The sequence below is a fragment of the Megalops cyprinoides genome, chromosome 24, assembly GCF_013368585.1.
Source record: "Megalops cyprinoides isolate fMegCyp1 chromosome 24, fMegCyp1.pri, whole genome shotgun sequence".
NCBI lineage: Eukaryota > Metazoa > Chordata > Actinopteri > Elopiformes > Megalopidae > Megalops > Megalops cyprinoides.
This window is the reverse complement of record NC_050606.1, coordinates 17,200,056-17,224,256: the sequence shown is the minus strand read 5'-3', so window position 1 is coordinate 17,224,256 and position 24,201 is coordinate 17,200,056. Positions and strand designations below refer to the sequence as shown.

At 44.4% G+C, this 24,201-nt stretch overlaps 1 protein-coding gene across 1 annotated transcript in view; it reads left to right on the top strand.

Annotated features, from left to right (window-relative positions):
* Positions 1-24,201, top strand: part of cdh7a (cadherin 7a) — a 73,401-nt gene that overhangs the window by 37,492 nt on the left and 11,708 nt on the right. Inside the window, exons 4-8 of the mRNA XM_036519021.1 lie at positions 6,554-6,721; positions 7,944-8,131; positions 9,471-9,724; positions 11,972-12,108; positions 18,438-18,559. Coding sequence (XP_036374914.1) covers positions 6,554-6,721; positions 7,944-8,131; positions 9,471-9,724; positions 11,972-12,108; positions 18,438-18,559 — 869 coding nt within the window. The remainder of the gene's footprint in view (positions 1-6,553; positions 6,722-7,943; positions 8,132-9,470; positions 9,725-11,971; positions 12,109-18,437; positions 18,560-24,201) is intronic.

Genomic DNA, 24,201 nt, shown 5'->3' with positions numbered 1-24,201 from the left:
ATGATGTACGTGGCAATGTACACAAAAAATATGGCAGGACACTGAGAATGCCAACTGCTAGTCAAGCTCCCGCAAGACATATCCTAGGGAGCATACAGGATCAGGGTGTAAACCGGCTCTTCTTAAGCACCACAGCTTTCACACTGTCCTTCACAGATAACAAGCGCTCCTGCATAAAATGACCCTCATAAATCTACCCTCAGAGAAGTTGTCCCATAAAATCATAGCTGACCCTTATATCCTGATGCTAGCTGACACAGGGGGTGTTTCACTCTGAATCCATACTCTTGTTTCAATAAAATCCTGTGCAGACAACAAACCATCCACTTCTCTTCAGAGGCTATGGGGTTAGAGTGTACTTGAGTGAGATTGGTGACGTGATCAAGTGTACATCCTTACATCGGAGGGTATACAGGGTCGACAGGGAGCAACCTGCTGTTTCCATCACAATATTTCAGAACTGAAGGGCGATGTCTAAAAAGGGATAACCTATTGATCTCCCTTTAGTTATTTCAGATACATACAGCACTATGGTTCTTGAGGTACCTGGACTTCCTCTTAGGGCAATGTGCAAATTCAACATAACCTTCAAGATCTCCTTCAGTGTTCATCTCAGTAATGCAGTATCTTGGAATATCGCAATTATCTACGATTTGAGCGCGTGGCTTTTACGGCGTTTGCATTTCGAAGATGAGAAATAATAAATGAATACTAAATCTCTTATTAGTGACATTATTTCCACACTCGTTTTACAACCAATTCAGTTATCAAGGCTGATCAAACATAGCAGGCCTTGTGGAAATGCTGCAACAGCTGCCGTGTCTTGATTAACGCTCACACGACACTGCATCGGCCCGTCATGGGAAATCCTTCATTTTCCTCCTTTAAAAACCTGTGGTTCATACTGATTGCCTCCAGTACACTTTTGAAGTGAATTAGATCACAAGAAAGGGCCCATGTAGTAGACCCCCTCGTCCTAAAAAAAAAAGAAACAAAACACCATGGCAACAATTGGCAACAAATGGCATGGCGAAACATCAGTCGTAATCAAGACAAACAGCTTAATCTGATTAAGACGAGACAGAACCCCTGAAACTCAAGTTAATATGTTTCTGAAATCTAGACCCACTACCCACTGCACAGATGCATTTACAGAAGTGTACGCTAATTAAAACAGCAAGCCTTAATTGAGAACATTTAAGTGGTGTACAAAAATAACTGAGTAGTAGTTATTTAGAACTTTCAGGGTGAGTGAAGTGCGCTTTATAGAGGGTGTTGACTGACTTGACTGAATGAATCATTTCAGTTAAAATTATACTTCAGTACAGAAAAAAGTAGAATTTATATGGTTTTTCAATATGTTGCATGGCTAGCGCTCAGCATTTTCACTCAATACTTTTCACCTGTTTTCCATTAAGGTTTAATTTACAGGATCCCAAAGACAGTGCTGGGTTAGACTTTTTGCTTACCAAACTGGTGCTGGATCACTCAGCTAGAAACGGCCGACAGAGCTTATCCATTTCCTGTTGGTTGTTTCATAATCCCTCAATAATATAATTTTTAATTTGTTCCAATGCAAGAATGTCCCTCCGAAATCTGCATATGGTTTCACTTCTTTTAATAGCAACGCTTTGATGTCAGAAGCTCTTCAAAGGCAGACCACTTCTGAAGAGAGTCTTAAGCAGAATGTTTATATGAGATCTATGACTTTGATTCTCACAACCAACTACGCGATGCCCCTCTCCCCGTTCCACTCGGCTTTCCCAAACCAAAACCCCTGGAATGCCCAGCGCCGGCTGTCATTTGCAGAGAATCGGGATGTTTAAGTCACACAGCCGTCCCCAATTACCACACTCTTTCATGCCTTTAATGAAAGGAGCTTGAAGAAAGGCCAGCCAGTTCTGAAAGAACAAATTATGTTTAAAGGGATACTGAAGAGGAAGGGGGAACTCATGCATTTTCAATTTGACACACCTGATATTTCTAAAATGGCAGCGCTTAATGATTCAGATTCATCTCCACCGGCTCTGGTCACGGAGAAAGGAATCGTTTAATTGAATGTGAAAGTGTCAGATAAGGATCACGCTAAAAACCAACAAAGACAAAAAGGAGATGAAAAAAAAGGACCCTAGTAAGTGAACCGGGCGGTCTTGATTAGCTACACCCCCCCCCCCATCATCAAATGGGTCGGTGCACCGATTGTATCACTGAAAAGCAAACGAAAGAGATTAGAGGATACCCATCTGGCGAGACTTCAGTAAAAATAGTCTAGTTATAATTAAGATGTACCTATGCCCTTTCCGGCTCTTGACTGGGGGTTGTAATCCATTGCACGTTAAACATAGAAAGGTCAAGAGGCAATTGATGGCATATGCAGCCTTACAAGGATCTCAAGGATCTCGAGTTTAATTCAATAAGAATATGTATCTACCTATTCATACATAATATATATATATATATATATATATATATATATATATATATATACATATATACACACACACATACACATTGATGAGCCAAAACATTATGACCACCTGCCTAATATGCTGTTGGTCCTCTGTGTGCCACCAAAACAGCGCCGACCCACCGAGGCATGGACTCTACAAGACCCCTGAAGGTGTCCTGTGGTATCTGGCACCAAAACATTTGCAGCAGATCCTTCAAGTCCTGTAAGTGGCGAGGTGGAGCCGCCGTGGATCGGACTTGTCAGTCCAGCACATCCCACAGATGCTCAATTGGATTGAGATCTGGAGAATTTGGAGGCCAGAGCAACACCTTGAACACTTCATCATGTTCCTCAAACCATTACTGCACAATGTGTGCAGTGTAGCCGGGCTCATTATCCTGCTGAAAGAGGCCACTGCCATCAGGGAAAACCATTGCCATGAAGGGGTGTACCTGGTCTGCAAGTATGTTTAGGTAGATGGCAGGTGTCAAATTGACATCCACATGAATAGCTGGACCCAGGGTTTCCCAGCAGAACATTGCCCAGAGCATCACACTCCCTCATCTTCCCACAGTGCATCCTGATGCCGTCAGTTCCCCAGGTAAACAGCGCACACGTACACGGCCATCAATGTGATCTAAAAGAAAACGGGACTCATCAGACCAGGCGACCTTCTTCCACTGCTCCAAGGTCGAGTTCTGAAGCTCGCGTTCCCATTGTAGGTGCTTTCGACGGTCGACAGGGGTCATCATGGGCACTCTGACCAGTTTGCGGCTACGCAGCCTCATACGCAGCAGGGTGCAACGCGCTGTGTGTTGTGACACATTCCTCCCATAACCATCATTAAAATTTTCTGTGACTTGTGCCACAGTAGACCTGCTGTCGGTTCAGACCAGACGGGATAGCCTTTGTTGCCCTTGCGCATCAATGAGCCTTGAGCACCCAAGACCCTGTCACCGGTTTGTGGTTTGTCCCTCCTCGGACCACTGTCGGTAGGTATTCACCACAGCTGACCGGGAGCACACAAGCCTTGCCGTTTCAGAGATGCTCTGATCCAGTCGTCTGGCCATAACAATTTGGCCCTTGTCAAAGTCGCTCAGGTCTTTACTCCTGCTCATTTCTCCTGCATCCAACATGTTGACTACAAGAACTGATTGTTTGCTTACCATCTAATCTACCCAGACCTTGACATGTGCCCTTGTTTGGAGATGATCAACGTTATTCGGTTCACCTGTGAGTGGTCATAATGTTTTGGCTCATCAGTGTATATACATACATATATATAAATACGCTCACAAGTTATGATTAAATACATGCATGGTGATTAAATCTCAGAGGTCTTCAAGAGAATTACAGTGCACATATGATATGACACTGCATAGAATAAGCTATTGTATAGTAATATGGTATATATTTATTCAATAAATATTGTTTTTTTAATGTACTAATGCAAAGTTTGCACACATCTATCATGCCTCTTTCTGCACTGGGAGAGAGACATTTGGCAGTAATGGGGAAATGTCATTCACAGCTGAAAACATACCACAATAAAGACCTAATGATCAAATGATCAAAGATAATTAATTACCAGGGAGATCACATGCTCAGTCTTTCCTCCTGTCCATTTTGAGCCATGTCTTAAAAAAGTTCCAGTGCTGACTGCTTTCTATAGCCTTGTTCATGAGTATAAAAACTGAACTCATTTGAACTGTGATTCATTAGCACTTGCAGTAATTCCACCCATATCACTTCTGATTAGAATCTCACCCAAGCAAGTTAACTCTTCAGGTAAAGAATTTAGGGACATAATAATGAATAAAATGTCTCTGCACAGTTTGCACTACATGCAATGATTATTAATATGAATAAAATTATGAATTTTTAATTGATGCAAATATGCACAGCAGCAGGCCAAAGTATACATCCAGTAGAATTCAGCTTCAGATACACATTCTTGAAAATACATTTAATAGATGCCCCAGGACTGACACGAAATTGTTCCTTTTCACAGATATGACTTACCAATTCATAAAGCCTTGCAATCACAGATAGATCTTACAATTCATATTTACTGTACAATCAAGTGCATTGTTCAAGAGGACAAAAAACAGCATCTTTTCCAAAATCCAACCCCGCAATAATTGTGCTGTATTCAAAGACTCAAAATGGCCCTCCACATGATCACGGTAGCAGAAAGCCACACAATGCCTGCTAAGAGTGTCTACATCTGGATTCAACCCTGCAACCTTTGTGGCATGCAAGAAAGCGCTCCCCCCATGCGACTATGTTCATAAAGAGCTGTGCATTATCCCTTAAGAGATTCACACTCTTTGCTTCTCTTCTAAGGCAAATGCCAAGGACTGTGTGCTTCTGGGAAGAAGGGTTAGTGTAAATGCAGGCAGGGGATGCTGGGCTGCTTGGATACATTGGGGAGTGTGATGCATCTTTCTCTGCCTGCAGGTGGTGCAGAACAGCATGGAGCAGAACCATGCTGTGGCTACTGGAAATGCAATCGCTCCATCTCTGGGGTGATGGGTGTGCATTGGGGGGGTTTGGTGATCATTGTGGGGGGGTGTGCACCGATCCTTCCAGTCCCCCACTGGAGAGCTGGTATTCGAGCTCCATTGCACACACCGAGCGTCATTGCACACATTTGATTCGATCCATCCCTTTTCTCTTCCTGCAGTGCTGGCTCCAAAACTGCTTTTCCAACTGCTAACAGATCTTGACCACCTCTGTGGATTTGATCTTTTTTTTTTTTTTTTTGGGGGGGGGGGGGGGGGGGAGGCAGACTTGTTTCTATTTTCAGATTCAGTGCTCTGGAAAGACTGTCTATAGAATTTAGCACAGTTATGTTTAGCACAGTTATGTGTCTGTCTCAAAGTTTGGTGCTCAATTTATCTTTGTTGCGAAGCTCTAATGGTATAAAAAAATCCGTAAAGTTTCCCTGCCAAGTACATTTCTGTTCATTACTTGTTTGTTATACTTTCCCTTTGACATAATTTCTCTTAATTAGCGTTTCTTTCCTCTGTGAGTATAAAAATAACAAAAAGAATGAAACAGATCAGCATAGATACAGATGGATGGACATACAGATTAAAAAATGGAAGGAGGAAAATACATGAAACAAAAGCTTGACGGGGTTCCATTTCCACACATATCAGTAGAGGTCTGTGAATTCTGACAGCCGATCCAAATTAAGGTTTGCCCTCATGAGACCTCAAAGATCACTCTTTTTGCGCCATGTGGGTAATTTGTTGCATTTTAAGGTGTTGAAATGATACACAAGCCAGTAAATTGCACTTTCCTAGGGGGTGGCAGTTTTGACATTAAAACCTGCAGCAGCTCCTGCCAAAGAACGCAGTTTTACGGTCACGGTTCATCGTTGTTTATCGCCCAGAAGTATAGTCAGTCTACGCACTGGCATGACCGGTGGTGAAAGGGTTAAACCCATGATGAAGCTGTCCGTAATGGCCTCCTGCAGTGTGATTAACATCAGTCAGTTCATGATATATCCGTTCAAACTTTCTATTACATGACCATCCTTACTGGCTTCTCAGCTAAGCCATAAGGGAACTTTTTGAGTCTGAAGTGGTGTTCATCAGAGCAGAGTACAACTAAAGTATGGATTTGAAATAGGTTATTTTTATTCTGAATAATAATAGTATATCTGAAATACTTTAAATGACTGTATGCATTATTTGAAACTGAATGAAAACGAAAAACGTAAGAATAGAAATTATTTTAGCGGTGGCTTCTTTTCCTGCAGGGGTTCACTAGCAAGCCCTTTCACATGCTAACATTAAGTCATACACTTTCTCCCTGCAGTGTCTCTCCTCTCCCTCTTACCCTCCTTCTTTTTTTCTCTCCCTCTCTTTTGCTTCTGCCATCTCTCGTGTTTTCTCTTCCTTCTCTCCTTCCAACCCTCCATCTCTCTCTTTACCCCACTCCCTGTCTCTCCCTCCATCATTCCTCTTTCTTTCTCTCTGTCTCCCATTCACTCATCATCTCTCTTTCTCCCTCTCCGTCTCACTACCACCCACCCTCCATCTCTCTCTCTCTCCCTTCCTTCCACCCGCTCTCTCTCTCTCTCCCTGCCTGCAGGTATCATCAGGACAGCTCTCCCCAACATGGACCGGGAGGCGCGGGACCAGTACCTGCTGGTCATCATGGCCAAGGACATGGTGGGCCAGATGGGCGGCCTCTCGGGCACCACCTCCGTCACCGTCACGCTCACGGACGTGAACGACAACCCGCCCCGCTTCTCTCGCAGTGAGTCCCGCTCCCCTGCTCCGGCGCCTTACCCACAATGCACTCTGCCCATCCTCCGCACCTCCTCACCGTAGCATCTGGACATAAATCTTGTTGTCAGTTCTTTTTATTATGTTTTATCTCCAATTATTGTCACAGCATGTGCTTTTCGTCGCGGAGCACAAATCTGAGAGCATACAGCAGCTCCTGTCCCGCCAGCTAAGCCTTTGCAACTGTGCTTCTATACCATTCTCTACACCACACCCAAACAGAGTGGTGGTGAACAGCATCCCCATTTTTACTCACAGTTCACAATTAACACCACAGCAGAACAGGAGACTGCGTCTCTGTGGCTGTCACTTTTCGTGAGTCACCTTGAAAAGCAGCATTGCTGAGCCAAAAGGATTTTGCTGAGTTCATAATTACCGCAAAAAAAAAAAAAAACACAATTGCAATCAAAGTACTGTTTGTGACAGAATCAGTTACTTAATAGAACATAATGTGCATGTTTGTGTCCAACCTTGAGAACTTGCTGTTCTCATTGGAATTACACTATGAGTGAAAGTGGGTTGTTGTAATTTTGCATGCTGGAAATCAGTGGAGACTTTTTGTGTGATTTTGTGTGACAGTGGAGATTGTTGTCTGTTCAATCTGTAAAGACAATTTTTGTTCCTGTATGGATAGTATATATTTTTTCAATATTTTGAACAGTGTGCATGCAAGCAACATTCTCTATTCTCCGAGTCTAGCATACTGCTGTGTATGTCATGACAAAAAAAAAAAAAGATTCTTAGGTGATTTAGCATCCATTCAGGTGCGCTGGTTCCAGTGCTGCTGAATTTTAGCAACATAGGACTCTAGTGCAGAAAAACAAACATCTGTAATCCATAGACCGCACATCAGTTTGGGCGTCTAATTGGAGCATGACATGGTCACATGAAGGCTTGCGTTGTCTCCCACATTGATTTTAGCATGTGGGCATTTTCCGTTCAGAAAGAACATCGATATTCACGATCAGCTCATGGACAGCTAGAAGGGCAGAGCCGTAAATCCCACTGTGTTTCTCCTGTTGGTGACAAAGTGACATGTGACCGTGGCGGGAATGCAATCACAGTTCACGTTGGGAGCGGCCGGCAGAGCCTGGCCAAGTTTAATCCACAAGTTGGGGGGGGGGAGATCTAGCAAGCCCAGGTGATAAGAGTGAGAAAATGGTCTCATCAATAACTGTGTTGGGCCTCTGCAGAATCCTACCAATTCACCGTTCCGGAGTCCCTGCCAGTGGCTTCAGTGGTTGCCAAGATAAAAGCGGCCGACCCCGACGTGGGACCCAACGCCGAAATGGAGTACAGGATTATAGATGGGGACGGTCTGGGGCTGTTCAGGGTTACGCCCGACAAAGACACGCAGGAAGGAGTCATAACCCTGCAGAAGGTACGGACCTTTGGACAGAGAATCAGGTGCATTCCGGCCCACACACATGGCTGTACCTCCTAAGATTTCACCTGGAAACCACAATAGTTGACAGGGCTGTGGTGTGGTGGCTGTGGAAGCTGGACTTGTCACAAAATGGTTCAAATCAAGTTGCCACTGTTCCTTTGTGCAGTGAACTGATTCTGCTCCACTTCAACATACAGCTGCATATAGGAATGACATCATACGTAATTTGGGCTGTATAACAGAAATAATAATAATAAATAATAAGCTATTACAGGTTTGAATTAATAGAAGAACAAAGTTCCAAAGAATGATGTTTATATTACAGTACAGTTTGTAATGATTTTTTTGAAAGTTGAACAAATATTTATTTTGAAAGCCTAGTTTTTGTTTCGGCTAGTACTTAGCAGTAAGGCCCGAACTACACCTACACAAGTCATGTTTTTTTTTTTGCGTAGTATTCTGTGCAACCCATTGGCTGCATCTGGTAGTCAATTAGATGTGTAACACCAAGACAAATAAGAGATTGTGCCAAAAAAAAGAACTCACTTGAAGGTGGAAATATGCCTGTGCTGTCACACGTCCACAGTGTTTATTTCTGGAGGTGTTAAACTGATGAAAATGTCTTGCTGGATCACACACACCGCGTTAATCATTCCCATAGAAACAAACGAGGTTAATTAATGCGGCCACGTCTGGAAAATCTATGGCCTTCATCTCTGAAACAGAGCCAGAGCCATTGACTCCTCTGGCCTGTCTTTGTTTGGTGGCTGAAGGCTGCAAACAAGGCTTCCATAATTAATTGCGGTGGGGGTGGTGGATGCCGTGTTTCCATGTTTTTGTTGTGCGTGATACCTGTGAAGTCAAAATGCCCAAACTCCGAAGCAGCTACTCGTTAGCAACTTGTGGGGAGGAAAATCATGTTGCTATTAACACTGTATTTAATTGTCACAATAGTAGCCTTCGGTGCAGTTATTCCTGTTTCTCACAAGCAGAGACAAGAAATGTACTGAATTTGGAAAGGTACTTGAAGATGAGTGTTTGGAGACTCATGTTTCTGTTCTAAACAGTATTTTTCCTTTATGCAGGCACAGTGAGTGTACTGTAGGTAAGTGTATTGTAAGTTAGTACAATGGGTTGAAAGGTGGTTTTATTTGAGCTAGAGAAGCACCGGAATATTGCAAGGTCGCGGTTGGTTCATGTTGTGCAGAGCGGCCGGGTGGGCCAGTCTGTTTGTTCTCTCATCTTGCTCGGTCTTTTGCGGTGGTTACTTTAACTGTGAACCTCCTACTTTTTTAACCCCCTCTCCCCCCCCCCCCCCCCCCCCCCCCGGCAGGGGCTAGACTACGAGACGAAGGCCACCTACACGCTGAGGATCGAGGCGACCAACCGCAACATCGACCCGCGGTTCCTGAGCCTGGGCCCTTTCAGCGACACGGCGACGGTGCGCGTGACGGTGGAGGACGTAGACGAGCCTCCTGTCTTCTCCTCGCCCCTCAGCCGCATGGTGGTGTCCGAGGCTGCCAAGGTGGGCACCATCATCGGCACCGTCTCAGCCCACGATCCCGACACCTCCAACAGCGCTATCAGGTAGGGCTGGCTGCACTCCACTTTCTAAAAACCTTTTGTTTAATACCTGCTGTTTAGAGCAGTGGTTTGAGACTGATTAAAAAGTCTCCCTTTACGCCCATCGTCTTGTAGAGGAATGTGAAGCAAGCTTGTATTTTATTTCACTAGTTCTACCTGAGCAGGAAACAGAATGCAGTTGAATGGGGTTTGAATGGTACAATATGCTCAATGTTACCATTGAAGTAAAAATACCTCTCTGTATTGCCATAAACCAGTGTTGACCACATTCGCCCTGGGGAACCAGGGAGGGTTCATATTTTAATCCAGTCTACTTCTTGATTTAGTCATTTGAATCATCTACTTAATGGGAACTTGAATCACTTGTTTATCCCAGGGACTCATGAAACACTGATCAAAATGCATCTCTAGGCATTAAAAGAACTACATCTCTCAAGAACTAATCCTGGCAACTCTTCATATAAATTCAGTACTAAAAGAGTAACTGTATTTCTAATGCAGTTGTACAAGTAACTCTTGAATTGCTTTTGTAATTAATATTTAGGGCATCATTATAATGTTTCTACTATGCTTATACAGTAGCATGGACTCCAGTTTCACTGGAGAAAACATCAGTTCACGATTTTGAAAATAAATGCACATCTTCTAAAAATGGTTAATCGTTTCAATGAACACACAGAGCAGGAAAGTGCTTGGTTCATGCAAATCCAAACCTGATCCTCTAAGCTGTTATACAGACCAAAGTCGAAGCCGTAATGTTGAAACCGGGCCCAGAGGTGTGTGTGTGTGTGTGTGTGTGTGTGTGTGTGTGCGCCCACGTGCGTGCGTGTGCACGTAGTGTTAGACTAACACTAGTGAGACATAAAAGAAAATTTTGTATAACAATTGGGAGAACATTCTATTATTAGGACTGGCAATATATACGAAATCCAGGGTATTCACAAGAAGATTTTTTTTGTTTTGGTATTTGTTTGTTAGAAACTCTGCAGGTACAAACTCTGCAGGTATAGCTTAAATCATCAGGTTGTAAGAAACCTCGCCTTTTAAGACTTGCATATCTTGGACATTTTATGAAAACTGAACTTCACTAAACTATTTTTGTTGTATTTCATTCCCTGCAAAAATACTGTCATTTTTTGTCAGTTTAACTGGCTTAAGATGACACAGACAGTGGGTGTCTACTAGGCTAATTGGACAGCCACTGTTACCTGTGAAGCCAGTGACAAGACAAGCCACTGACATATCATAATATCCACCTAATTCATCATGTTTCCAAGACTTTGTCCTAGGAATGGAAGAAGAATGCAGCAACGGAAGAGCCTCCAATTAATCTTCATGACTCATTATTTTTGTAAAAAAGTTCATGGGAGTGTGGTCTATACAGTATCTTCTGACTATAGATATGAAGAGGTGAAATGTCAAACTTGTTGAAATGTCAACCTATGTTCAAGCACCTGTAATATTATATAGGCCTCTGTTCAATATAACTGGAGCAACATGAGCCCCACACTTTGGTTGGTCATAAAAACTGCAGTCAAATTTTACACAAAGATAGAGACTGATAGTGTCGTGTTCGTGATTCATAACAAGTTAATATCTCAGGAATGCTGTCATTATCAGGAATGTCGGAAATATCCTGGAGTCCACCCCCTTTTCTCATTTGCATACCATTACTTTGAATCATTAAACTAAATCTCAAAGGGAGAAAGAACAGGAAATAGCCCTTTCTCCGATGCAGTTTTAAATAAGTGGCGATATAAAAAAAATACTTCAATGATTACATAATTATTATTGTGATGCATTTTGCCAGGGCAAGAGGGGTGATGATTGAGTTTTTGCTGTGTGATTAAGGATTTGCAATGCCATCGTTCCATGCTTGTAATGAGATGCATCCAATCACAGTCAGCTGAATGAGCCCAGAATAATAGCAGATACAGCAGCTGTGGGGAGCACAGAGCATTAGCACCAAAGGAATCTAGGCTCTGTTAACAGGCCCCATAGCTCCGTGAGTTGTGTTATATATAGATTCCATTACATTTATCCACTGCATTTTATTGGTTGCTATGAACTTCAAGGCAGCATTATAAAAATCATTCAGATGCTGCTTTAGTGAATCAGCTGGTAATAGCGTTCAGGTATCTTTCCCGGCTGATTAGCACTTACTGGCAAAACTGATGAATACTTTCAAAGTCTTACGAGAAAAGCAGTTAAACCTCTCCACGGTCTGATGCAGTTCTTGCCTCTTTGCAGGTACTCTATAGACCGCAACACAGACCTGGAGCGCTTCTTCAACATCGACGCCATGACGGGCATCATCAGCACGGCCAAGCAGCTGGACAGAGAGGCCAACGCCGTCCACAACATCACCATCCTCGCCATGGAGAGCCGTGAGTAGCATAACCGCGCCCCCATCATGCCTCCGGGACACGGTCTCCTCTATCTCCGACCCCTGGTCTTAGCATTTAAATGTCACCAGGACTACCCGGGTCGGCCGTGGTCTCACGGCGTCAGGCCAGGTGTTTTCACCTTGAGGAGGAGAGGGAAGAGAGGGACCAAGTGCATGTGAACAAGACACGTAGGAATGTCGTATTACACAGAGGCTCAGAAATTAGGTTAAAACACAAAAGGGGTGTAAGGAAGAGACCTTTGCTCTGGTACCCAAGTACATGTCTGGAGGCTACGGACGAGAGACATGCACCACATCAGACAAAAAGTCCTTCCGGTTTGGATGCTCTTGTTCTTAAATCCTTCACTGTGTGTGCTGTTGCTTTCAACATTTTCATGTTACTTTTGCTTCTGCTTGGCTGCGGTCCGTACTCAGGACGACCCTCAGATAGCTGCCTCTTTGCTGAAGCAATCCATGTTACGTATGGATTTCTCAGTATACAACAGGGATACCCCACCTGGCATTTGAGTTTGCATAGATATCACTGTGATTTATATTTCTGAAGATTCAGTTCTCCAACGATGACACCATAAAGCCAGCGTAAATACTAAATATATTGAATGTTTTCTCATTATATTTCATTTTTTACTGTATTTAAAGGCACCACGAGAGAATACCCTGTTTGTTGTTTACTTTTTCTTTTTTTCATTTTGAGCTTACATTACATTATTGGCATTTAGCAGATGCTCTTACCCAGAGTGACTTACATCGGTTACAATTTTTACAATTTTATCCATTTATACAGTTAGATATATGACTGAGGCAATTGTGGGTTAAGTACCTTGCCAAAGGGTACAACAACAGTTTCCCAGGGGGAATCGAACCAGCAACATTTCGGTTACGGGTCCTGCTCCTTACCACTTGCTACACTGCCGCCCCCGTGAGCTCCCACTCTTCTTGCTCTTCTTTCTGTAGTTCTTACCTCCGCTTTTCTTAAGTTGTCATGTCCTTCAGGTGAAGGGGCCTTGACGCTAATAAATTAGCTTTAGTTGATTTAGAGGGACGCCAAGCTGATATTTTACTCAGAGCAAAGTTGGTGTGTTCACTAACTTAGCTAGGAGGGACCCTCAGCCCACAAAGGCAGAGATGTCGTCTTTCAGCATATGTGTCTGGAGGGCATCCACGTCTCTATGACCCTGGAGGTTTGATGGAGCACCCCCTAAATTCTGACCTGTAGTCCCAGCTTTGTCCTTCCTCACCCCAATGTAGAAGCAGATTTTCCCCCCACTTCCACCAGACGTCTTGCTGAAGTCCCTCCAGCTGTCGCTGAAGGTGGGGGATAGGGGAAAGAATGGGACACCGGTGTGGATGGCGGGAGGGGACGAGTGTGCGCCATTGTTATTTTTTACCCGCACTTCCGTGGCCATGCACGCTCTGCAACTGTTTGCTCTCTCTCCAGCTCTATAGATCATTGTCAGTGGAGCCCTGCTGCAGTGAAAGGCGTTGTGGTAGAGAAGATTGAAATGTCTTCTTCCATTTGTCTTTGAGAGAGTGGGAGCTCACAGAGACAGCAGAGTGAGCTCTGGAACCTCTGTATTTAGACGTGTGGAGAACACATCTACATGGGGTAATGAGACTGCCGTGGCACAGGCTGGAAAGTGAATTTAAGAGGTGATTGTTTGATTTAAGGTGTGGTAAAGTGAAAAAAAAAATACTTGAGTTTTTTTTTTTTTTTTTTGCAGATCTTAGGCAAGCTCCTTACATGAAGGAACATCAGGGGATATAAGATCTACAAAGTTTAGCTTGACAAACCATTTTGCCTCTCTTTCAACTGTCAATTTCAAACGTCTGTACGCCTTTTCGGCTTGCGCTTGCAGCTTGCCTTGCAATAAAACACACTTACAATGATTCCATTCAAGCAGAATGACAGATATCCTCACTACACTGGATTGGTTCAAACAGCAACATGCAAGTACAGAGTATCAGTGTACTCAGAGGGCTCAAAGGATCCAGAGGTGATGGGCACCCATATCTATACAGACAGACATTTAGTTGAGCTAGTTAGAGCATACTCACTGAGATAGATAACATCAAACTTTCAGAGAAATGCAAAGTGGAGCAAATACAATGAAAATGGGTGGATCTGCACAAGGAAACACACTGACTGAAGCTGTACTGTCTGAGAACTGCACTGTCTGCATTTTTGTGTGGTTACATGTTTTTTGGGTGTCATATCATTGTAAATCTAAACTCAGTGAGTATGCACTAACTCTAAGAAATATTTGTAGAGTAGCTTTCCTGCAGAAATACCCATCCACTGTCTCTTTTAGAAAATGCAAGCATGTGTATACTGCACTTAGACGGTTAATTAGTTAATTAGCTAGTTTATTTAGTTTGCTTTGTCTCTGAAACTGTAGCTCAAACTTTTAAAATATATTTTCTTTTACTTGTCATTGTTGTCCAGAACATACATTTTTTTTTCTGTATATAGCTTTGCTCCATTTTTAATAGCATATGTGCCATTCATGACTTGATGTATTACGTGTTAAAATTATCCCTCACTCCTTCCATTCAATGTTAAAAGCAGTCCATTTAGCGGCTCCTGAGTGGTTAAGGCACTTATTCTGAGAGTAGGCTGAGCCCTAAGGCCCAGGCCTGGGCTTTGTCATTAACTGTGAATAACTTGAGTTCATAGCAGTGGGAAACAATTAGCTTCATTCCATCAGGGTGGGGCTCAATTTATTGGGGTCAGGCTCTTTGCACCTCATTAGCAACCTTTAGCAGCTCGTCAGGTGCCTGTGAGTCCCACAGATGATGTCGGGGCATTCACCTATCCTCTGTTCACCTAGTGAATTATGGGACTTGTAGTGTGACAGCGAGTGTCCAAATAACCTTCCAGTGTCAGAGAATTGGATTTGCTGTGCATCCATGCTCTTGCAAGAGTGGAGAAGATATTGGGATGAGATGAGCCTGCAATTTGCAATTCCAAACTCAAGGCGGAAATGGGAGGAAAAAGCATCTGGTCAAATGTAGTCAAAGATGATTTGTATTGAATTTTCTGGTCATTTCAGTTTTATTTGCTTATGAGTCACACAGTACAGTGGTGATAGAATGTCTGTGCTTTCAGCTCGCAAATGGCTTTTGCTTCATGGGGCTGTTAAAAAGGAGGAAATAACAAAGAAGTAAGTAGGGACCCATATGTCAGCCTATTGTCTGGGGTAAATGATGTCCACTGCTGTGTGGGTGGTGCTAGGCAGCGATGTCACTGTCACAGCCACAGAGGGCAACGCTGAGCCCCCCCAATATCCACCCACCCACCCCCTGCGCCTTAGAGGGAGAAGAGCCTAATTAACGGCCGCATCTCCTCCTCCTCCTCTTCCAGCCTTTTCACCTCACTAAACCAACAGCAGGTGTGCAGGAATATCTGGCAGATGTGCATAGTCTATTTCCAGCCCTTTTTGCAATCAGCAATAGCGAGTTAGAGAAAGCCGTGGACATATTTCCTCTTTTACTTGAGCCATGTATAATTATTATGTATGAGTTTGTGTGTGTGTGTGTGTGTGTGTGTTTTGTTTTGTGCTTTTTTATGGATCATATTTATATTTAAACTGTGAGAGCTGTGTGCACAACAGAAAGCGGGTGAGTCTGGCAGTGTGCGTCCCTGAGTGTTTTGTTGGATTGGCGTCTTTGTCTGCGGAGGGAGAGAGAGCTGCAATATTGGCACAGACGAGAGACGACTGTGATGTTATTGCCTTTCGCTGCGCTTGCTGCAGACGGTAGCTGCCAAAGTTGAGAGCGGGAGAACTCCAATGGAGAACGTTAAATGGGGGTTGGGTGTAGGGGGGCGGGGGGTGGGGGATGGGGTGGGATGGGACTCGTGGTGGTAAACAGAAAATGCAATCAGATGTTCCCTCTCTAGTGGACCTGGCAACCGTCGCCTTGCAGGTGTAGGGAGGGACTGTAAAATAAACTCAGTGAAAAAAGTGCCATTTTACAGAACAAGTTAATCAGCATGCTCATGGGACACGGTGGCCACTGAAGCTGAATGGTCTGAACCATAACTATGCATTGGTCTGATCACACTGATCACGCAGTTTACCTATAATGTACCAATACTATCGGATTGGATTACCCATAGATGTCTAGCATCTGGTACAGATTACCTGCAGAGTATCAATGCAATGATCTGTGATTTTGAGCACAAACACCTCAACATCTCAAGTCAAGTCAAGAATAAATATATTTTTGTTTGTTTATTGCATTTGTGCTTTCCCTTGCATTTTCACCCTACTTTAGAATTACCAGTTGAACATTCCAGCTTACCTCACCACAACATGGTCTACACATGATGAATGAAATCCCCTAATACACAGAGCAGCTAATGGCTGTTTTTACAATACACTACAGTGGAGCACACGTCAGATGGATGATAGACATATCTCCACTGACATCATCCAAGTAGTTTTCCGGCACCTGACAAGTCTCTGGAGGGTGACATAACCCTGGCTGACATAACCCACCCTACTGCCTGATGTTGCCAGTTGTGCTCTCCTGTGAACTCCCAGTCATTGTTGTTGTCATTGTCACCCAACAACTGCCTCAAACTTGCAAAGTTTTAGGGCCCAGTTTATGCTTGGAGTGACCACCTTTACTGACTGAGCTAATTGGGAGCCTGGTAGTCTTGTATTTTAACCCAGGGCCTGTGACTGACTAGGAAATGCATATTGATTGATATGATGTCGAATGCACTGGGAATTATTTCAGTTCTACGATACGTGAAGTGGCAATGGTGACGTATTAGTTTTTTATAAGAGATGCTTTTCGGTCAGCTGTGGCCTCTGGGGTTGAGTCACTACTGTCCATATGAGAAATAGTTGCAATATTGCAAAATGCTTAACAGAGATAGGGCAGCTCACCTCATCCTCACACTGACAACAGGCCAAGAAAGTTCAGCAACAGCAGTAATGACCATCATTTATATAGTGTCTTTCATCCAAGGATATCAAGATGTTTTACAGTGAAAAGATAAAATAAACCAACCTCTTGCTGCCCAAAGTTACCCTCTTTGACATGAAGGAGGTCCACGGCATCTGCTAATAATTTCTCCCCACCAAAGGGGGGATGATGCATCTCTAATGGTGGTTGCAGCCCTTATGTAATTAAGTCCATTCAGGGAAGCTGATGAAATCCATGTGCTTCTGTTTAAGACAGACTGGGGAAAAAAAGCAAGATCTTTCTGACAATTCTCCAGATGGACTGCTGCTGACAGCAGTCATCAGCGACAGGCCAGCTGAGAAGAACGCATCCGATGTTGTTCAGTGTGCTGGCATCAATCACATCATAACAGCCACCATCCCGTCTCCCCACGACCACCCCTAGAGTGCTCCTCACGAAAAATAAACTTGTGAAGCGCTCTTTTGCAGCGCTGCGTGTGACTTTTTAAAAACTCCCCGGTCATGTGCGTTTGTTTATCGCCACAAAACATCGGGTCCCTTAGCAAAGAGTTAAAAAAAAAAAAAAAAGACAAAGCCAAGAATTTAGGAGGGAAAACTCGTCCGGCTTGTGACCTCCCTCGTACGATTAATCTCAAGCAGAGAGAAGATGCAAACAAGCAGGAAATGAGCTTGTTAAAAAGGAAAGCGCAGACGATTTTGAGGAACTTTGCAAAGCGGCGCACAATGCCTGCTTTAATACCATCTTAATTACTGGACTGCCTCTGGTGCTGCAAGACACCACAGCTTCCTGCTTCCTGTGTGTAGAGTGAACTCTGAAAATGAGTGAATGAATTCTATTTTAGAATGTTTGCTTTAGCCCACATTCTGTCTAACTTCAGTGGTTCTTTATCTCCATCTTTGGGGAAGCAGATTTAAGCCAGCATCCCCTTATTTCCAGTCTCCCACAGCTATACTTTGTGAATCTCAGTGACCAGCAAACTCCTGATAAGACAAGAGAACTGAAAAAAAAAAAACAGTTGTTGTAGCACCTGTTGAATTCCAGTAATCAAAGTTAAGGATGAGGCACCATAGCAGCTAGATTGAATCTGGGCCTGTCTGAGTTTCTCACTGATTATTTGTGCCACCCTCTCTCTGTCACTTTCATCCGGATTGCATCTTTTCTGGTCTGTTGTGTAACACTGCGGTATCACAGAGTAACGCTGATCACATCTGATTTCTGGCGATCACATCTCTCTGTACTGCCTGTGTGACAGTCCTGCTGCAGAAGCCGGTGTGTGAACTCGCCTGATTGATTGAGCGATCAATAGAGGTTGATTTAGCCCGATTCGTCTTAGCCGGGCTTGTAATCTCCCCCTCTTAATCTGTCCCTCTGCAGAAGACCCATCCCAAGTGGGGAAGGGAATCGCCATCATCACAGTTATGGACATCAATGACAACGCCCCTGTCTTCGCCATAGAGTACGAGACCTTCCTCTGTGAAAGTGCCAGTCCAGGACAGGTAAGGCGAGAGCTAATACTGTGTGTGTATTTGTATATATATATATATATATATATATATATATATATATATATATATATATACAGTATATATACTGTAACTGTGAGACACTTTCATACATATTCCTTTAGATGTGTGTGTATTAACATAAGAAACTGTACATTATATTGTGCAATTCCGTATTCCAATTCTAATATAATATGTATTAAACATGGAATTGCGCAATATAATGTACAGTTTCTTATGTTAATACATTGTCGTGCATTTTTCAGCACACATTAAAACAAATGGACCGATCCAACACTGATTCAACAATATAAATATGTATTTAGTGTATACTGTACATTTCAGGTCATCAAAACAGTTGGTAGGACAAATGTTCTTTTCATCCATCCTTCATTGTGACCTACAAGTCCGCTGAAATTTCCTCATCTTTCTTTGCCTTGATGTCATCGAGCATAGAAAAGCAGACGCCTTTCTGTTGCGGGTCAGCAGTGTCCATCGCAGCAGTGCAGCTGGAAGACCGCCCTGCATTGCATTGGCCTTGCATTGCCGGTGAATGCATGATTGAATACATGGGAACGTGGTGCAGTTCAGGACGTGCGGTGTATGACGCCCAGGGTCATTGCAACCCGGAGGATCAGAACTCCGGAATGCGTCCGGACGCCATGCCGACTGAAGGAGGTGATCGTGGCTTGGCATTGGGCCATGGAGACTTGGCATGGGCTGGGCAGGGCATGGCGAGGGCAAGGTCTCCTTGTGGACACCACCCACAGTGGTGACTCAGTAGCACCGGGCCGGTCAGAAGAGAGCTCTGCAGTGCTGATGCAAAAGCAGATGAGCAAAAGGCTGACACAGTCAAATCTGTTGTTTTGCATTCAGTTCAGTTTAATGTGCTGTATTTCCTTGAAATGATGTGTCAAGTAGTGTCAAAATGATTAGTTCTCCCAGACAACCATTTAACAAGTGGTGCGAAAGAATATTAAAACACACTAATATGATTAAACCACATTAATAGTTATACATATTTATTGACACAGGCACATGCATGTATACAAAGCTTGTGTGTTTTCCTAATTATAAAAGAAGTGTGGACGTGTTTTGTTGTACCAGAGGAAAATGTACTTGAGTGTTTGCGAGCACAGAATGGCCCCTCTTTTTACTGCTCTGTCTGAGCCCAATTTATTTGCCATTTTCCATAACTATCTGTCAGTTTCTGTCCTCAAGTGCTCACCCAGCAAAGCACAATTATCGGCTGTAATTTAGCTGGAATGAGCGCTTTTACTTGGAGAGTTGCTAAAAGTGAATAATATGTAAATTGCGTTTGAGGACAGAGACGTGTCAAAACACAGAAAAAGGCTCCGTTTCTGTCTGAGCTGTGGTTGTCGACTCTCTGTGTCATCTCGGTCTGACTCACAGGCTTCGCCGACGAGAGGCGCACCTTTTACACGAACGCGGCCAGCCTTTAAACAGGAGGGGGCCAGATTCACATCAGAAGTCTATTTGCGATAAGGACCTTAAACCGTCGTATAAACGCTCTTCATTTGTCCTTGGCAAATCATCATACGGGCCGAAATTAGGTTTGTGTTTACACAGAGCCCTGTTCACCTCCGCACGCGCTTGGAATGAAATATTAAGGCGGCTCAGCCCGGTGGTTGCTCTTGTCAGCGTCCGCCTCTGTCTGCTTCAGTGCTGTAGAGTGAGGCAGCGGTAAGTGCATCAGGTGGACTTTGAGAGCGCCTCGCCTTCAAACCGGCACATGAAACGGTACTGTGTGAACCATCTGATATTTCCCGGGCGATTACGGGACTGCAGGGCGTTTCCACACGCTGTGTGATTGCTGATGATGATTGCTGTGTACGGAAACGTGCTACCGCATCAGTCTTGATGGGTGCAGGGTTATCAGGAGGACGCTTCTGACTTGGTTATTTTGGCTTGGTTATTTTGACCCTCCCACAGATGCGTGGAAGCGATTTAGGTGTCCACATAATGCAGTCTTGTGAAATAGTAACATCACATGCTGACTACTGCCTCCCTGACACTGACTGGTCAGGGGTGTTGGTTTAATAACCTGTCACCTAACACTTTCATTAAGCCACTCGGCAGCCTCCATAGGGGGGGGGGGCATGATGCGTTTGCGGATTGTTGGCGTCGCTGTCGTCTGCTCTCCTTTTAATTCATTATGTGGCCGCGCCTCAGTAATTCCCACAGATGTAGCCGTTATTTACACGAGCGGACTTCCCCTTGCGGAACTCCCCGCCGGAACTCCCTCCCTCAACTGTAGCTCTGCATAGTATTTCCTGGGCGGGTGTGCCTTTGCTGACTTTGATTGATTCGATTCACTTTTGATTTCCCTTAAAATGGCCTGGCAGTTTCGATTAAATCCAGGGGTTACTTGTGTTCTTCCGTCTGTGATATGCATAACTTTTCACCGCTGAAACATACAAACCTGGTCCTTAATTGGTCCCTATGTTCACACTGACTGCAAAGTACAAAGGAGTACTGAAATAGAATTTGAATATAGCAGAATGAACTACAGGTCACTGTAGGTAGGCTGGGTGTTCTTTATACAGTGTCAACATGACTTTTTGACTAGTAGTTAAATCCCAAAACATAATTCCATCTACATACTAATGGCAGTCTCCCTGTCTTACTTGAGGGGGGATTTGAAGTTTGAGTGTAGCCACGTGGTGATGTGGTAGACACGGAAGACTTAAGAGGTTTTTTGCTCAGTAACCCTGTTAAGGCAGCTGCAGCTTGTAGCTTGAGTCTATCTTTGTAGCTGGATCAGAGTTTCACTCTGTGGAGTTTGGCGTTGGATGACCAACACACACACACACACACACACACACACACACACCTTCTTATGAACGGGGAACACAAGCTGTCAGCTGACCATTGCTGTTTGCATAGTGACACGATTGCAAAGCTTATTACAGAACCCTTTGAATGAACTTTGACCCCCACAGGAAAAGAGAATATTATATTACTGTGACCCTTCAATGTCAACAGGCAGATGGACCGATATATTGACCCTAATACAACACCTTTGCCCGATATTGAATATATTCCATGAAATGATATTCCAGAGGCTATCATTATTTTGCAGTCACCAGGTGTGACATTCCACATCTGAGATTAGCACCATCAGCCTGCAGGTCACCAATGCACAACCAGCACCACCGTACTGCTGTAGCTGAGAAAAGAAGTCGCAGGCAGAGATAGCAGATCTTTATCCAGCGCGAAAGCCGTCTCTCTTAATCCCTCCGTGAAATGTATTCTCAGCTCTCTAAGAATCCGTAAATGTTCAGAAATCATAGCATGAAAAATGCATATATCTCTGTACGTTCTGAGCATCGCGGCTCTCTCCCTGCGAGCCCATTTATTCCCTTCGCTCCTTCCTCCGCTCCCTGCTTGCGGAGTTGAAAATTGCCCCGCCATCTGATTCTAATTGGATAACGAGGTCGACTCCGCGAAAAACAAACAACTTGATTGTGTCCCTGATTGGAAGGCTGTGAAAATGGTTGTAAAGAGGCTTAAAAGCAATCCACTTCTCTCATCAGGGCCCTCATCTCTCCCCGCAAAAAAAAAAAAAAAAATAGAAGAATGAAAGGGCGAGATAGAAAAAAGAGAAGGAGGGAGAGATAGAGAGAGAGAGAGAGAGAGAGGGAAAAAGTCTCCGTGGGATACTGCACTGTTTGTGTGGCAGAAATTAGGCCGAGTCTGTTCCAGCCGCCACGTCAGAGGAATCTTGATTTGTTTTTCACCAGAGCCATGGTGCCCATGGGCTCATCAAACAAGACACATCTTGGCCTTTGAAATAATCATAATAATAAAATAAACACCATGACAGCTCCGTGGAGCATGCTGCACGGGGGCTACACGTTCCATTCCTTTTGTCCCTCCCGGGGTCCCGTCCTCCCTGACTTTCAAAGGCTGTCTTTTATATTACAGGCCAAATTGCTTTCCCGTCACAGTGGCACCCGGTGGACACAGGTGCCTCTCTAGTGCCCGCTCTGAAATGGAAATTACTCCATATATGTGTAACTGTTTGAGTTGCGCTGTCCTCTTCCCAAGCGATTATTGGCCTCTCTGATGTCTTTGACCAAGGCAGTAGTTGAGCATTATAATTGGCATGTTACCCTGGTGAGAGCGAGCCTCAGCCAATATCAGTAAAAAGCTCATGCTTCTTTACAGGCTGGTGGCTAGTGAATACGAGCTCGGCTCTCTCCCCCCTGCTCTCTCAGTGGAGCTGAGGGGGAGGCTGCACGCGAAGATCAAATTAAAAGTTGGTTTGGAGAATCATTGAAGCGCGGATAATCAAACGCATTGGCCTTAAAATTGAAATAACACCCACTCAGAAGAAATTTGAAGGGGCCAGCTCGCCTGCATTGAAAAATTCCTTTTTTTTTTTTAATTATTGATTGTCGTTTTTGGACGAGGGCGTTCCCCACACGTTTGGCTCCGTGCACGGTGAGGATTAGGACCAGAGGGAGACGTGTGATCGTCCTCCCTCTGCCTGCTTCCCATGGCAATGCTACCCAGACGACAGTTCCTTACAGCCACTCAGGTGTGCCTGACGTGAAGGTGGTCAATATTTTTTCAATTGCTTGAAGCTTTTGCTCCCCCGGCGTGCGTTCAAGGGGAGCCCGCGTCATATAAATGCAGGAATCTGCTTTTGAAAAGCGGCCATAGGAGGCTCTTGAGCACCGCTTTGCATCGGGGTTATTTGTGTGAGCTGTGAGCATTGAGGAAAAGGAAAGGCGTCGATTTCTTTGCCAGCCCCCTCCCTCCCCCGATTTACCACCTCTCTGTCTACCTGGTTATAATTACACGAATGGTGTGAAGTCTCGGCGAAGGCTTACTTAATGTTTGAATAAGCGGGGATTGTTGGAAGTAATGTGAAGAGAAGCAGATGGAGAGGCTTGCAGAGTGAGTCCCCCGAAGCGTGAGGAAACTAACACCCTCAGCTGCGCAGCACCCATTGTCTATGCATTCTGATCAGGGCCTGCTCTGGCTGCTCCTCTCCGCCACTGTTTAGCACCGACAAAACCCGTCACCGTAAGGCGCGAGGTGGCGCGGCCGCTCCCTCTCCGTCTACCGCATTACGCACCCATAAACCGCGCCCACGGCCGCCTTTTGTGCTCCGCGCGGCGCACGCACACAACGGGCCCCATTAAAGCCGTGATTGGTCTGGCTCGCGAGGCTCGTTCCGGCCGGGGGGGGGGTGGTGGCGCCCCGCGCGAGTGGTAAATTTTTACGTCTCGGCGCAATTCTCCTTTCGCCGCGCCTCCCGTAAAATCCGTCGGAAAATTAATCTCGGAAGAGCCGCCGCAGCTAATGAAACGGCAAAGCACATCAGTGTTTCGCTAATGAACGGCGCCGCGCTTTGCCAAGCGCTTGCCACGGCCTTAATTTATGTCCTGTGCAAACTTCCCGACCTTTAATGCCTTCCCTGAGATGGAAAACGTGGGGAATGGTCAATTTAAGCAGGCTGTTTATGTTCTTTTGCTTCACCATGGCCCTTTTACTAGGTCTGTGCTATGTTTGGATAGCCATTAACACCTAAGCGTGCTGTAAGTCACACTATAGATTTTGGAGTGCTTTGTCTTCTGATGTGTCGTGTCAATATCGGGGCAGTT